The sequence below is a fragment of the Eriocheir sinensis genome, chromosome 58 (assembly GCF_024679095.1).
Source record: "Eriocheir sinensis breed Jianghai 21 chromosome 58, ASM2467909v1, whole genome shotgun sequence".
NCBI lineage: Eukaryota > Metazoa > Arthropoda > Malacostraca > Decapoda > Varunidae > Eriocheir > Eriocheir sinensis.
Window position 1 is genome coordinate 826,007 of NC_066566.1, and position 16,562 is coordinate 842,568.

General features: G+C 43.0%; 1 protein-coding gene across 2 annotated transcripts in view; it reads left to right on the forward strand.

The window, feature by feature from the left end:
- The window catches only part of LOC126985008 (lachesin-like), a 153,980-nt gene that overhangs the window by 82,184 nt on the left and 55,234 nt on the right, over positions 1-16,562 (forward strand). For both annotated transcript variants that reach the window (XM_050839236.1, XM_050839237.1), the window contains exon 2: positions 12,106-12,227. In XM_050839236.1, coding sequence (XP_050695193.1) covers positions 12,106-12,227 — 122 coding nt within the window. The remainder of the gene's footprint in view (positions 1-12,105; positions 12,228-16,562) is intronic.

The window sequence follows — 16,562 nt, forward strand, 5'->3', positions numbered from 1 at the left end:
TTCATCTTCGTCCTCCTCTTCATCTTCCTCCTCCTCTTCATCTCCCTTCTCCTTCTCCTTCCTCCTTATCCTCCTTTTTCTCTACTTTTTCTTCACTTCCTATCCTCTTCCTTATTTCCTTCATCTTCTTCCCTTCCTACTTCCCTCCCTTCCCTTCCCTTTCCTCCATTCTTTCCTCTTCCCCTCTTTCTGTAACTTAGTCTTCTCCTTCTGTCTACCTTTTCTTCACTTTCTATCCCCTTCCTTATCCAAGTCTTTCCTTTCCTTAATCTTCTTCTCTTCCTATCTCCCTCTTTTCGCTTCCCTTTCCTTCTTTCTCTCCTTCACCGTTTTCCTACCTACCCTCCGCATTGCTTTCCCTTGCCTTAAACCTACCTAACTTGCCTCTCTCTTACCTATAAGCTTGTGTTCACTTTCCTTATGATTCTCCCCTCCTCCCTTATTTCTTCTCCTTTCTCCTCGTTCACTGTATGCTCAACTTTTTTCTCCTCTTCTCTCCTCCTCCAGTTTTATCCCTCCCATTTCTTTCTTTCCATTCCATTCTCCTTTCCCTTTCCTGTCTTACCCATTCACTCCTTCTCCTTCTTCTTCTTCTCCTTCTTCTTCTGTTCATGCTTCTTCTTCCGACTCCTTCCTTTCCTTCCTTCCTTTTTCTCCATTTCAGATTTGTTTCCTATTTTCCCTCTCTCCCTTCGCTCCATGCTACAAGTGGACCTCTTCCTCCCTCTCCCTCCTTCTCCTCCTTCATTTAATCCTCCTCTTATGCCTCTTCCGTTGCCTCCTTACCCACAGAGGCCACTCCATCGCCCTGCCCTCCACCGCCCTGCCCTCCACCGCCACTTTCTTAAACTACCTCCACCCCTGTTCTTTCCCTTCTTGAGTCCCTCCCACCTTACCTTACCGCTTGCCTCTCATCTCATCCTTCTCCTTTTGCTTTTCCTCCTCCTCCTCTTCTTCCTCCTCTTCCTCCTCCTCCTCCTCCTCCTCCTCCTCCTCCCAGCTTCCTCCTTACGTTCTATTTTTCACTTCTTTGCCTCTCTTCCTCGCCACCCTCCCAGCTTTACTTCCTCCTCCTCCTCCTCCTCCTCCTCCTCCTCCTCCTACGCCCACCTGGTACTCAAGGTAAGAGTTATGATGTCTATTCTCGCCCGATATCAGCTATAACCCAGCGCTTGCCCCCCCCCCCTTCTCCCCCCTCCACCCCCGCCCCACCCCGCCCCGCCCCGTCTCTCTCTCTCTCTCTCTCTTTCTCTCTCCTCCGCCCCGCCCACCTCCTTCTCCCCGCCTTGAAAACTGAACGGTAAAGAATCATTTTCGGAAAGTGAGAAAGAAGAGAGAGAGAGAGAGAGAGAGAGAGAGAGAGAGAGAGAGAGAGAGAGTTGGAGATTATTCGTTCATGTTCGGGGTTTTATTTATTTTTGGCATGTTATATTTTTAGGCCCCATTGTTTATTTTTAGGCTCGTGTGTACTAATCAACGGTGTGTGTGTGTGTGTGTGTGTGTGTGTGTGTGTGTGTGTGTGTGTGTGTGTGTGTGTGTTCCCGAAAACCAGCATTCATTCGCACGCAAAAAAAAAAAAAAAGAAGGGTCGGGGGAACATTGTGACATATTAATACATAAATTTGGTGCGAACGAGAATACCGTGGAAATATGTTTTTATCATGAGCTTAAAGGCGCTTCCTCGTCCGAATTCACCGCAGCAAATGACCCATACGCGTGCATTTACAAAGGGTAATAATGGGTGTTGGAATAATGATAATAATAATAATAGCAATAATAATAACACCAGTAGTAGTAGTAGTCGTAGTAGTAGTAGTAGTAGTAGTAATAGTAGTAACAGTAATAGTAGTAGTAGTAGTAGTAGTAACAGTAATAGTTGTAACAGTAATAGTAGTAACAGTAGTAGTAGTAGTAGTAGTAGTAGTAGTAGTAATAGTAGTAGTAGTAGTAATAGTAGTAGTAGTAGTAGTAGTAGTAGAAGTAAGGATGATAATAATGAAAATGTATGTAGTAAAAATAATTATATGAAAAATGAGGAAAAAAGTAGTTGTAATAGAAGTAGTAGTAGTAGTAGTAGTTGTAGTAGAAATAGTAGTAATGATGATAATGAAAGTAGTAAAAATAATGATGAGAGAAAAAGGACAAAAAAAGTAGAAATCATACATAAAACTTACTCTTCTTCTCTACTTTACTTCCCTATCACTGACCTTAGGGAGCGCAGGTGTTCCAAGATAAGTGAGTTACCTTAATGAACAGACTCGATAAGGTAAATAATGCCCTTACCAACACCACTACCACCACCACCACGACCATTACCACACCTTTCCCATATCAATCTTCATCGCTACTCATTAGTCTCCATTTCCCGCCCATATAATCTCCCCATTTCCTGCTCTTTACTACCCTCAAAACACATTCATCCACCCCTTAACAATTACACATTTATTTCCTATTACAGAACAACCCACAACCTCTTCTGCTGTTTGGTTATCTCATGCATCTTCTATTTCTTCCTTTCTTTCAGCTATATTTCCCTTTCTTCAATTTCTCGAACGCGGCACTTTTCTCCTTTACTAACCACTTAATTTGACCTCTTAAACACTTAATTTTACTTACTTGCTTTTACTTACTCTTACTTATTGACTTTTCTTATTCCCCACCATTTGCCTCTCACAAGACCCACTTACACTAACCACTTACCCTCTTCATTTCCTCCTTCACTTACTCTATCCACTTACACTTAATCCCTTGGCACCGGAATTTCCACTTCCTCTTCCACTAACCACTTCTTTCATCCTTCTGATTCCCCTTAATCTTCGCCTCCTTCCATATCCACTTTCCATCCACCTCTAACGTAGCCACCTTTCATTCCACTTTCACTGACACCGCAGCCTCTGGACACACCTTTGCCCCTTATAATATTAAGTTAACCCTGAAATCCTCTTACGTTCAAAGTTTCTGCGTCCTAGCGTGTCCATTTCTATCTGTGTCCGTTCCCCACCAATTTCACGTTCATAATACCGAGAATATCCGCTATCACAATCCCAATATTCACAGGATCTTCACTTCCAGAAGGCCTCGCAATTTGAACTTCACAATCTTTGCAATTTTCACGTTCATAATACCGAGGATATCTGCTTTCATAATTCCCAATATTCACAGGATCTTCACCTCCACAATCCCCCACAATTTGAACTTCACAATCTTTACAATTTACACGTTCACAATACCCAAAATATCCGCTATCACAATCCCAATATTCACAGGATCTTCACTTCCACAATCCCCGGCAATTTGAACTTCACAATCTTTACAATTTTCACGTTCACAACACCCAAAATATCTGCTATCACAATCCCAATATTCACAGGATCTTCACTTCCACAATCCCCCGCAATTTGAACTTCACAATCTCTGCAATGTTCACCTACACAATCCCTACAATATGAACTTCACAATCTCTACAATTCTCAACTTGACAATCTCCAGAATTTTCCCACTCACTTACCTTAACCTCAGACCCCCGTTCGAACCCCCCTTAAATCTTAACCCTGGACCCTGCAAGACCCCCTATTATCTGTCTCTTTCAGCTCTCAAAACACGTATTTCCAAAGACCACAAAGGAGACTAGTCGTGTTTTTATTAGTCATTTTCACATTCACGGTGAAGAAGCCTCGTCAAACTATCCCTAGACTCATAAAACTACCCATGGAAATACTAACACAGCCTCTACGAAAGTCTTATTAATCATGGGTGTGTGTATCCCCCTGAAATGATTAAGAATGCAGTATGGGCCGACTTCTCAGACACTTTAGGGTCACACAAAAATTTCCAATGCCAACAAAGGAAATAAGTCGGGTTCTCATAAGTGCTTCACATATTTATCAAACTATCAATATAGGCTCACAAAACTACCCATGGAAATACTACCACAACCTCTACTAAAACCTTAACGTGGAGATTTAAATGCTGCAGAAGCCTTTGCAACCATCACCAGACTCCTAAAACTACCAATGGAAATACTAACACAACCTCCACTAAAGCCTTATCAAATGTGGATGTGTGCGTGTAGAGTAGACCCTGTAATGTTGTAGGATATGGGCGGCAGCGTAACCGCTGATATACTTTCGTCCCCCCCTCTCCTGTTCTCCCGTGCGTCTCTCTCGCGTGTGTGTGGGGTGACCGGACGCTCAGACGGAGGCATAAGGAAGAAGGTTAAGATTGAGAGGAAGGCATCAAGGTTAGGTAATGGTGAGGAGGTGAGGCCGACCACCTGCGCTCTCTCTCTCTCTCTCTCTCTCTCTCTCTCTCTCTCTCTCTCTCTCTCTCTCTCTCTCTCTCTCTCTCTCTCTCTCTCTCTCTCTCTCTCTATCTATTTTCTGATAAGTTAGATTACAATTATATCAGTTGGTTTAGTAGTAGTAGTAGTAGTAGTAGTAAAAATAGTAGTTGGAATGATAGGATTGGCTTCATTATTACTCTTGTTATTATCATTATTATTATTTTCATTACTATTATTATTACTATCGTCATCGCTGTTATCGCGCCTAATTTGAACACCCGGACCCGGCCGTAAATAGCCGCGGTTATGCCTGTCTCATTAATTTCTTTGGCGGGGACTCACATATTTCCGGTCTTGCATATGACTTTACAATTTACAGATACAATTAGCAGCGCGATATAGGCCCGGGCGGCGGCGGCGGCGGCGTGTTAATATATATATATGTTGATGCTTCCGTGCGTATTTATGGGCGTGTTTGTTTTTATGTGTGAGGCGCTTATTGTATTATATTTCCCTATTGATTTAGTGGCGGCGTAATTGTAACAGCGGTGATGTGTGTGTTAGTAGTGGTGGTGGTGGTGGTAGGTAAGTAATAGTAGTAGTAGTAGTTGTAGTGGTGGTGGGTGTGGTGGTAGCACTAATAGGATAAGGAGGAGGAGGAGTTGTAGTAGTAGTAGTAGTAGTAGTAGTAGTCGGGAAAATAAACATGGGTGGAGGTATCATTTATGTATGTAGTAGAATATAAAAAAAAAGTAGTAGTAGTAGTAGTAGTAGTGGTGGGTGTAGTTGTAGTAGTAATAGGATAAGGAGGAGGAAGAGTTGTAGTAGTAGTGGTTATTGTAGTAGTAGTAGTAGTAGAAGGAAGAACATATGAACCCGTTGTACAGGAAAAGTATCAGGGCTACTTGTCCTGTACTGATCCTGTAGTGGTCCTGTAGCAAGTCAGGCACCAGTGAATCATTGCCATCTCTTACAAGAAAAATATTAAAACCATAAAAATAAACTGTTAGTCCTACTTATGATTTTTGTGTGAAAAACTCATCTTGGGTAATGTATATTAAACTCTGGTTTCGTTTAACATTGGCGAAGTTTAATACAAGAAAATGACCTCATAAGACTGAAACAAATAATCAGTGGAAACAAACAAGGATTAATGCACAAAAAGTCATTTGAATCGAAAAAATCGAGTTAAATAAAAAAAACTGTTTAAATCAAATAAATCGATTTTTTTTTTTAGAAAATCATGATTTTTTTTCCAACCCTGCTACAGAGAGAGAGAGAGAGAGAGAGAGAGAGACCGGACGTGTAGCTAAGTGCCTCAGAGCTTCTTCCATCCATCCACTACCTTCCTCCCTCTTCCCTAGTGCTTCCCTCCCTTCCTCCTCCCTTACCTTCCCTCCCTTTCCTTCCTCCTTCCTCCTCCTTCCCTCCTTCCTCCCTCCTTACCTTCCCTCCTTCCTCCTCCTCCTTCCCTTCCTCCCTCCTCCCTTCCCTCCCTTCCTCCCTCCCTTACCTTCCCTCCCGTCCTCCCTCCCTTTCCTTCCCTCCCTTCCTCCCTCCCTTACCTTCCCTCCCTTCCTCCCTCCCTTACCTTCCCTCCCTCCCTCTCACAGTCTCCCCAAGCCAAAACTACAGCAGTGTCTGAATAAGCAATGGGGAGCCAGGCGGAGAGACGGACGCGGCTTAGTGTTATTCAAAGCTGGGAGGAGGAGGAGGAGGAGGAGGAGGAGGAGGAGGAGGAGGAAGAGCTTTATGCCTCATGTCAAGATTATTAAAGGTATGAGTTATTATTAGGGCAGGTGTGTGTTTGTTTATTTGTTTGTTTGTGTGTGTGTGTGTGTGTGTGTGTGTGTGTGTGTGTGTGTGTGTGTGTGTGTGTGTGTTTCTCTCTCTCTCTCTCTCTCTCTCTCTCTCTCTCTCTCTCTCTCTCTCTCTCTCTCTCTCTCTCTCTCTCTCTCTCTCTCTCTCTCTCTCTCCAGAATGAGATATGGCCATAAAAAATATAAAACGCCTACACACACACACACACACACACACACACACACACACACACACACACACACACACACACACACACACACTTAATCCCAGCGCCAAGAAGATGAAGAAGAGGAGGAAGAGGAAGAGGAAGAAGAAGAATCTCATTTCGTACCTGAGTTTTAAGGCAATTTACAGCATCTTCCTCCTCCTCCTCCTCCTCCTCCTCCTTCTCTTCATCTTCTCCCTCGTCTTTCACTTCTCCCGCCACTCCAACATAAAAAAAAAGAGGAGAGGTAAAGAGACTCAGAACGGAAACTTTTAAGTGTCTCTCGTCTGTCTCTCATCCGCCGTCGACAATGAGGTTATGGCGAGGAGGAGCCGCGCCTCTCCTCCTTTTGTGGCCCCGTAGACAAAACCTTTGAGCTTAACTTCGGCTGTCGCATGAATTATACATCCCTGCCTTGCCTGTCCTGCCTTCCTACCTAGCTATCTTCGGTTCTTCGCGTGTTCGTTTCTTCCTTCCCACTTTCCTTCCTTCCTTTCTATTCTACTTCCCCTCCTGTCTTTCTTTCTTACTTCGTTTCTTCTGATCTATCTTCGTTCCATCCTTCCTTCCTTCATTTTTACTTTCCTTCCTTCCTTCATTCATTCATTCCTACCTTCATTCCTTTCTTCCTGTCTTCCTTCCTTATTTCCTATCTTCTTTCTCTCGTTCGTTCGTTCACTCGTTCTTTCCCTCCTTCTTTCCTTCCTACATTCCTTCCTTCCTTCTCTCCTTCCTTCCTTCCTCTGATGCGACAAAGAGGAGGAGGTGGAGTAGTGTTCTTTCAGTAGATCATTTAACCGTAAAATACAACACATAAACACATTACAATTATGAGATTTTTTTTTTCTAGGTGATTAAAAAGGTGAGGTGAGACTGGAATCTACCTTGCGGTCTTCCTGTCTGTATTCCTGTTCGTCTGTCTGTCTCCGTCTGTGCTTCAATCTCAGTCTGCTCTTGTCTTCCTCTTCTTCTCCTTTTCCTCTTTCTATTTTTTTATTTATTTCCTTTCTGTTCCTTCGTCTCCACTTTTTCATCTTTTTGTGCTTCTGTTTCAATTTCTTTTTTCTTCCATGCCTTGTGTCTCGTAATCTCTTTCTTTCTTTCCTTCTGTCTATATGTCTGTCTGTCTGTCTGTCTGTCTTAAGGTGTGTGTGGGAAATTGTATCGTGTTTATATGTTTGTTTTGTAGTATTTGTTTTTTTATTTTTTGAAGTATTATTTTTTCTCTCTATCTATGTCGCTATCTATTTATCTATCTATCTATCTTTAACACACACACACACACACACACACACACACGCACACACACAAAGCTGCCACCACCTCCGTCTTCCTAACTTCTGTAATGTCAAGACGCTGTTTGTGTGTTTCTCCTCCTCCTCCTCCTCCTCCTCCTCTTCCTTCTCTCTTTCATTTTATCTTCCTCTGCCTCCTCATACGTCATTTTTCTTTATTGTTTTCCTGTTTCTTTTTTTTATATACTGACTTATTCGTTCTTCCGTCCGGCCTTTGTGTGTTTCTTTCAATTGTTCGTTATACTATTTCTTCATTCTTTCTTGCGTCGACGTTAATTTTTCTTTCCCTGTAATCGATTGTCTTTGGGTTCATCTTTCAGTGTTTCTTGTTCCGTAGCTGCTACACACGTGGATGGTACACCTGAGCAGAAACTTAATTAACCTGCTCCCTTACGTAAAAATCAGGTATCAGCCAAACGCATGAGCCGGATCTAGGGAACTTGTCTGACGTTGGTTGCTGTTGGGAATGGTTGAAATGTGGTTGTGTTTGGTTGGGGTTGTTGTGGTGATGTCGGTGTTTGGTTGGGGTTTGTTTTTTTCTTCGTTTTCTTCATAATTTGTCTTCCTAATCTGTCTTGTTAGTTGCTCTGTTTATATTGTCTTCCTCTTCTGCTCCTCTTTTTCTTCTTCTTCCTCTTCCGTGTCCTCAGTTTTCTCTTCTTCCTTTTGATATTTCTCTTACGATTCATCCACCTTCTCCTTCAATCTTTCTCTCTTCCCGTGTTATCATAATCTTCTTTTCCTTCCTCTCTATCATCATCCTCATTTTACTACTACTACTACTACTACTACTACTACTACTACTATTACTGCTACTACTACTATTCAACCTAACCTCCTCCTCCTCCTCCTCTTCGAATCCCTTAACTACCTTGAGGGTGAGGCAACTTCCCCGGAGTGGTGGTGTGTCGGGCCCTCAGCGGCGGCGGCGGTGGTGGTGGTCATGGTGTCGGGTAAGGGTGGTGGTGGTAGTGATGGTGGATGGGGAGAGGGTTGGGGGGTGAGAGAGAGGGATGGTGGATGGGGAGAGGGGGGGTGAGAGAGGGGAATGATGGTGGTGATGGTGGATGGGGAGAGGGGGGGGATGGGAGAGAGGGGGATGGTGGTGGTGGTGGTCATGGTCGCGGCTCCTCGCTAACTTTTTCCTCGTCCTCGGCGGAGTTTACCTCATGTTGTTGTGCTGTCTCGAGTGGCGCAGCGGCCGGCCACGCGTACACACACACACACACACACACACACACACACACACACACACACACACACACACACACACACACACACACACACACACACACACACACACACACTACGACTTAAGATTACGACTACGACTTCTGTACTTTTCTTTGATTTCTTTACACACACACACACACACACACACACACACACACACACACACACACACACACACACACACACACACATACAAACACACAAACTAACCAACCAACCAACAAACAAGCGAACAGATTTTCTCTTTCTGATACGATATTTTTTCCACTTCCTTGTCTCTCTTTCTTCGTCTGTTTCGTTCTCTCTTTGTTTCTTCACTTCTCTTTCTTTTTCATTCTTTTTTTTTTCCTTCGTCCTGTATGACATTTTTCGTTTTTCATATTTCCGGGTGGTGGAAATATCAATTTATTATTTCCTCCTGTCTTTCTGTCTCTCTCTTTCTTTACTTCTTCTCGTTTCCGGTTTCTTTTTTACCTGTTGTCTTTTTCTTCCTCCTTCCCTGTTTTTTTTTTATAATCCTTTCTTCGTAGGCGAGTTAGGAAGGGTGGGAGTGATTTATCGTTTTTGTAGAGGTGAGTCACTCGTTATTTTCCCTTTACTTCTCTGCTACTTCATTTCCTTGCGTGGTTTCTGTTTTAAGTGGGCTACGTTCTTTTTTATCAGTAAATTCTAAGTAACTGGGGCGCGGTGGTCTAGTGGCTCAGAGCGTCAATCCCAAGTGCCGCCCAGTGACGTCAGGAAGAACATCCCGCCTTTCAACCTCAAGGCAAAAGCATTAACAGCGACCCTATATGAGATTTCAAGATAAAGACTACCTCGCTACTGTTCCTTCAACTCCTTTTCTATACCCATTATCCTCGTAGTAGTTGTGTCCCTCTTCCTCATCCTCCACCTTCCTCCTCGTCCTCCTCCTACTCTTCCTTTATTCCCTGTCATGTTCTGTTCTGTTGATGTTCGGGGTTAGCCTTTGCAACGGCCCCCCCTGATTTTCTTTATTTCGTGCCCGTCTTTTCTATTCTTTTCTATTCTTGTCATTTCTCTCGATCCCTTGCCGTCCACATGCATGAATATTCTTAGTCCTTTTTGATCCAGTAAGTTTCGATGATTCAAAGGTTTTCAGGCAAGTAAATAAATAGTCCTCGGGCGGGGGAGTTTTTGTTCACTCGATTCAAGGAGAGAACGTGAAACAGACACACAGGCAAGGAAGTTACAGGTCAGAGAAAGGAAAATGCAAAACTAGATACGAGAGAAGAGTAAGAATGGAAAGAAATGAAAAAAATAAGTAAAAGTGATTTGTTATTTTATTTATTATTTTTTTTACAAGGTTTTTATTTTTTTCGTGTATTCTTATAATCTTACTACTTGATTTCACGTTTTTTTTTTTTTTTTACCCTACCCGACTCTCTCTTCCCTCCTCTCTCCATCAACTTATCCTACTACTTATACTAATACTACTACCATCACTACTACTACTACTACTACTACTACTACTACTACTACTACTACTCCTACTACTATTACTTCTACTCCCATTCATCCCATCTCACTCCACCTTCCACTCCTTCCTCATACGATCACCTCAGCCACCAGTCCTCATCCCGCCCACCCCGCCCACTCCGCACGCCACCCCGCCCATCCGCCCACGCCACCTCGTCTCACCTGACTCCGCCCAGCCCAGCCCCGCCTTTCCCAGCCCCGTCCCGCCCCGCTCCGCCTCGTCTCGCCCCTCCCCAGTTCGCCCCGCCCCCGTTCCACAGCGTTCCATCTTCCACCTATTGGTTTCACTTGTCCGTGTTCCACTTTTGCCTCTCCGTCTTGTTCCTTTCTTCCTTTGCTCCGTTTCCTCCTTCCTTCATCCATTTCCGTCCGTCTCTCCAAGTCTCCTCGTTTTCTTTTCCTTCCTTTCGTTTCACTTTGACCCTCTTCCGCTTTCTGTCCCGATCCCTTTCTCCCTACTACTCTGTTCCACCGTATTCTTCACCTATTCCTTCTTCGTTCCCCCCCCCCCACCCCCCCCCTCCCCACACCCCACAGTTGGTCTTCTCAGGGTCCAGTTTTCAAGAAGTTTCTGCGTGGAACCAAAGTTCAAGTTGGGAACCAAATCCGATCTGAAAACAGAACTCCGAGGAAAGAATTGAGTCTCCGTTTCTCTTTCTCTCTCTCTCTCTCTCTCTCTCTCTCTCTCTCTCTCTCTCTCTCTCTCTCTCTCTCTCTCTCTCTCTCTCTCTCTCTCTCTCTCTCTCTCTCTCTCTCTCTCTCAATCACTTTTATATATGGCTTTACTCTATCCAATCTACTTTATCGAACTCCATTGACTTGCACTGCTCCTTTCGGTCGCCTGTTGTGCTCTTTTCAATCAGTGGGTAAACTTTTTATTTCTTAGGTTCCTTTCCCTTCCGCTGGTTTTGTATTGCTCTATTGTATTGCTGCATTGTTGGTCTCCCTACCTCATGTGTAGTGCCTATGGGTGATTGATTATGCCTGCTCCGTATTTTCCTGTGAACCTTCTCTCAATCACAACAGAGGAGGCGGCAGTTCAAGGGCAAAAGCAAATACGAAAGGAGAGGCAGTAAAACGATCCTGTATTTTTAGGTTCACTTTATTAGTCATACACTTGCCATCTTCCTCTGTGTCCCCTTTTTCTTCCGCTTCTTTATCTTCCCTTCCCATTCTTTTATTCTCCTTTCCTTCTTAACTTTACCAAACCACACCGGACCATCTCTCACCCCAACTGTCTATCCCTTCATCTTTCCTCCCCTTTCTCCCATCTGTCCTTTAATTATTTACGCCATGTCTTTCCTTAACCAATATCAACCATTTGCCTTCTCCATAGTTTCCCACCCTTCTGACCTACCTTCATTTCATCACACCTGTCTTCCCTTCGCCTCACCTGTCTCTCACTTCTTACCTGTCCTACCTTTCCACAGCCGGCTTCACCTCATTGACTTATACACCACCTATTTCTTAACTTTTCTTTTCCTCATTCTACTCGCTTACCTTCATACATTAACGTCATTGCCTCACCTGTTTTCCATTTCTTATCTATTTCTGTACCTTTCCTCATCTGGGTTCACCTTATCTACCTTTACCTGCTCATTGCTCCTTACCTGTTCCCTTACTGCATCAAACTTACCTGTCTTTCACTCTTCACCTATCCCTATACCTTTCCTCATCTGCTTTCACTTTACCTACTGTTCTTTCTTCTTCACCTGCCTCCTACCCCTCACAACTTACCTGCGTCATCTCACCTGCCTCTCTCTCTCTCTCAGGTGTGGCCTCAGGTGACCCGCCCGGCACCACGCGCTTCGCCGGCACCATCGGGAACGTGACCGTCACCGTGGGCCGCGATGCCTCGCTCTCCTGCACTGTCGAGGACCTGGGCGAACACAAGGTGGGTGCCGCCGACTGCCGCTGCGACTGGTGTTCTGATGCTGTTTCTGTTTGTTTTGATTCTGTTACCGCTGATCGTGTTGTATCTACTACCGTTACTTCTTGCTCCTGTTCTTGTTCTTCGTGGTCTTCTTTTTCTTCTTCTTATTTTCTTATTTTTATTATTATTTTTATTTTCCCTTTTCTTTTTCTACTACTACTACTAATACTAATACTACTATAAATACTACTACTACTACTACTACTACTACTACTACTACTACTACTAAAAATAATAATAATAATAATAATAATAATGTTACTTCTTCCATTTCCATAACTAAATGTTTTATAACCAATTCATTATATCTTCCTCTCGATTTATATGTCCATAGCTTGGCAGTTTCTTTTTTTTATATATGTTTTTCGATAGCGTTATGTTTCGTTTTGATAGTATACACTCATTCTTTCTTCTCCTTGTCGCTCATGACAGAAGCCAATTCTCATCAGCTTTGTTTTCATAATTAATTCACAGAAGAGTTTTTTTTCCTTACAGTTTTTCAGTTTCTCCATTTTTCAACAGGCAAATATCATTCTTTTCATCTCTTTTATCTCCGAGCTTTTCCATATGCACAAATGTAATTCTTTTTTCTCCTCCCCAATCATTTTTTCAATAGGCAAAAAATATACTTCCTTCATTTTTCCTTGTCTCAGATGTGTTTTTTTAATCGGCAGAAATATAATTCTTTCCCTTTTTCCTCCCTGCCTCCGATCATTTCGCAGCGTCTCTTCAATTTGCAGATATCATTTTCTAATACATTTGCTCTCTATGCTATCTTCGCGGCCCGCCACCTCCTTTGTCGCGGGATTTACTCGCGCTCACTCCCGCTCGTGCGCGTTTCCTCTTTATTCCGTGTTCTCTCATTCTCTGTCTCTCTGAATCACCTCGTTTTGCATGTGTGTGTGTGTGTGTGTGTGTGTGTGTGTGTGTGTGTGTGTGTGTGTGTGTGTGTGTGTGTGTGTGTGTGTGTGTGTGTGTGTGTGTGTGTGTGTGTGTCACACACACACACACACACACACACACACACACACACACACACACACACTCGCAGGTAGTATAATTCACCTCCGTTGCTACGCTTGTCAACTTTCTTTATATATGATTGCGTCACAGAGTAGGGCAGGCGAGAGCGAGAGAGGGGGAGGGAGGGAGGGCGCTACTAAGAGACAGAGGCAGGCGGAAGGAAGTAAGGAGGGAAGGAAGGAGTAAAGAAAGAGCCCGGGCCAGGTACGCCGGCGGGAGGGCTTTGTGGGGTTAAGCACGCCGGATACTTCCATCGTGGCCTCGGAAGACAAATGGCTCGGCTCCATTTACTATCGAGACGGAATGGTGATGTGTGTGTGTGTGTTTTAGGGGAGGGTTAAGTTTGAAACAGTAAGAGTGATTTGGAGAGACAGAGAAACCAACGTAAGCAGGTACAGACAGACAGACAGACAGACATATAAACATACAGACAGACATATAGACATGCTTAAAGGCAGACAGACAGAAAGAATAAGTGAAACATAACAATAAAGTCAGAGAGGGTTGGATTCATACGTTGTGGAGAGCGCTCCCTTTTTAACCTTGAAGTCAGAGGTGCTGGAAAGTTTCAATGGGTTTCACTGCTCAGGAATTATTAACAAGAAGCCGTACCATCTTTCTCATCCCTAAAGTGGCGAATTTCCTTTTCTAGCACTATTCAAGAGTTTTAGGGGAAGGAATCAGAACGTGTTTTTTTCATACTAACACTACACATAACAGTAAATTTGAATCAACTTTAATACTGCATCCTTTAAACTTTCTGTGGATATTTAGTAGTGATAGTATTCGAGAGCCCATATAACATATCATTTGGTAATTCATATTTCCTTGTTATTCTTACTTGTACAGTACCAAGAAGTAATAGTTTGCCGTAGAAGCACTCTGAAAATCTAATAAAATCATCACTTAAGAAGGGCGTAGGTAGTGAAACATGGCAGGCTCCTTCCGTAGAATTAAATATCAGTTTTGAACCTACCGGAATCACTAGTCTTGTTCCTAGGTTGCATTTGGTAAGAAATACTGGTCAAAAGCCTTTGTTGTTTCTTCTTGATGTATTAAGCGGCTACTTGAAGCTGAAAAAAGGCTTCACATAACGGAAGTACTGTACCACAATTGAAGATGTACTTAAATACCGGTAGTTATCGTCATCACCATCATAACAGCAGCACCAGCAGTAGTAGTAGTTAGTAGTAGTAGTAGTAGTAGTAGTAGTAGTAGTAGTAGTAGTAGTAGTTGTAGTAGTAGTAATAGTAGTAGTAGTAGTGGTATTAGTTGTAGTTGTAGTAGTTGTTGTTGTTGCTGTTGTTGTGATAGTGGTAGTAGTAGTAGTAGTAAATGTAGTAGTAGTAGGGGTAGGGGGAGTGAGAGGGGAAGGAGGAGGAGGAGGAGGAGGTATAATAGTAGTAATAATAATAACAATAACAATAATAATAATAATGATGATAATAATAATAATAATAATAATGACAATAATAATTCAAATAAAAACACTAATAGTAATAAACATTATTGCTTATATTATTACTTATATTTTTGTCTCTGAGTATGTCGTAATTGATATAATTTTTGTTGGTGTCATGAGCACTTGCTGTTCCTGTTGCTGGTCATGGTGATGGTGAAGGTGTTGTTGTCTGAATGTCATCATCACACAAAAAATTCTAACGTTACTTAAGAGGACACTTCGCACGAGAGAGGAAAATCAAGTGAGACTGAATCTAAAATCAAACATTTATACCCCGAGTAACAGATGGGCGAGACGGGACGATGATACCAGCTTGTGATATTGTAGTCAGTATCAAACTTAGCTAAGCCTCACTTTAAAGGAGAGCTCAGCAGCGAAAACGAAAGTGACAAACTGAATCTAAAATCACCCAGAAAATCAAGCAGTTATACCCCGAGTTACAGATGAACGAGACGGGACGATGATAGCAGCTTGTGATATGTTAGTCAGGATCAAACAAAGAATCTAAGCCTCACTTTAAAGTAGAGCACAGCAGAGAAAACGGAAGTGACAAACTGAATCTAATATTACCCACGTTACCCGCGTTACATCGACGAGACCAGACGCGCGGCCCCCCAAAGCCGAATAGTAAATTGCCCTTTCGCTTCCTTCCCCTCTTAATGTCACGCTGGAATAAGTAAACAGAAAATTGCCTTTGTATCATCCCGTCACATTTACGAGTCACGGGAGCACTCGAGGATGGACGGATGACTCAAAGGATTTCATGACCTTCAATCCCCGCGGGTCTCTATTCCTTTATCGTATACGTGGAAGCTTCTTTTCCAGTGATAATGAAGGCCAGGCTCTTGTTGTATCCCGTGTGTGGTTCAGGCTATCCATGATTTACTCGTCCACCACCAGGGAAAGGTCACGTGTGTAGAGATATTTGGTTTGCTTTAGTTTTGTTAGTGGAGAGTTTGAGAGGGTGAAAGGAATGTAGGTTTGTTTCATGTGGCTTGAGAATGTGTGTGTGTGTGAGAGAGAGAAAGAGAAAGAAAAAACAAGAGAAAGTAAGAAAGAAAGAAATGAATGAAAGGAAGAAAGCAAATGAAACCAGGATACAATGAACAAAGGAAGAAGCGAAAAATAAGGAATTAAAAAGAAAGAGAAAAAAAGGTGGGTGATATTTTGCGTCCTTTATTTTCCGAGTTCATGTTTCGTATTGATTTTCATTTCGTTTGTATTGACATTATCTGCCTGTCGTGAAGGTCAAGGAACGGTTATTAAAGGGTGGACTGAAAGGGTTACTATTTTGGTAGTCTTATATTCATAGCATTAGTTCAAGTAGAAGTAGACCCTCCTTACTCTCCCTGTCTTCCTTTCTCTCCCTTCCCTTCCTTCCCTCTCTCCATTCCCTTCCTTCCCTCTCTTCATTCCCTTCAGTCCCTCTCTCCCCGACCTCCTTTCTCTTTCCTCTTTTACCTCCTGCCTCTCCTTCCTTTCCCTGCCTTCCTTTCTCTCCCTACTCTTCCCTCCCTTCCCTCTCTCCACTCCCCTTTTGCTTCTAGAGTGATTAAGTTAGATAGATAGAAAGAATAAGCAGCTGAGAGGAGGAGGATCTGAAGGGAACGATAAATAGATAGACAGAGAGAGAGAGAGAGAGAGAGAGAGAGAGAGAGAGAGAGAGAGAGAGAGAGAGAGAGAGATTCCTATTTAGTTAGTATCAATATCAGAGAGTTTAAGTTAGATAGATAGAAAGATTAAGCAGCTGGGAGGAGGAGGTTTTTAAGGAAACTGTAAAGAGAGAGAGAGAGAGAGAGAGAGAGAGAGAG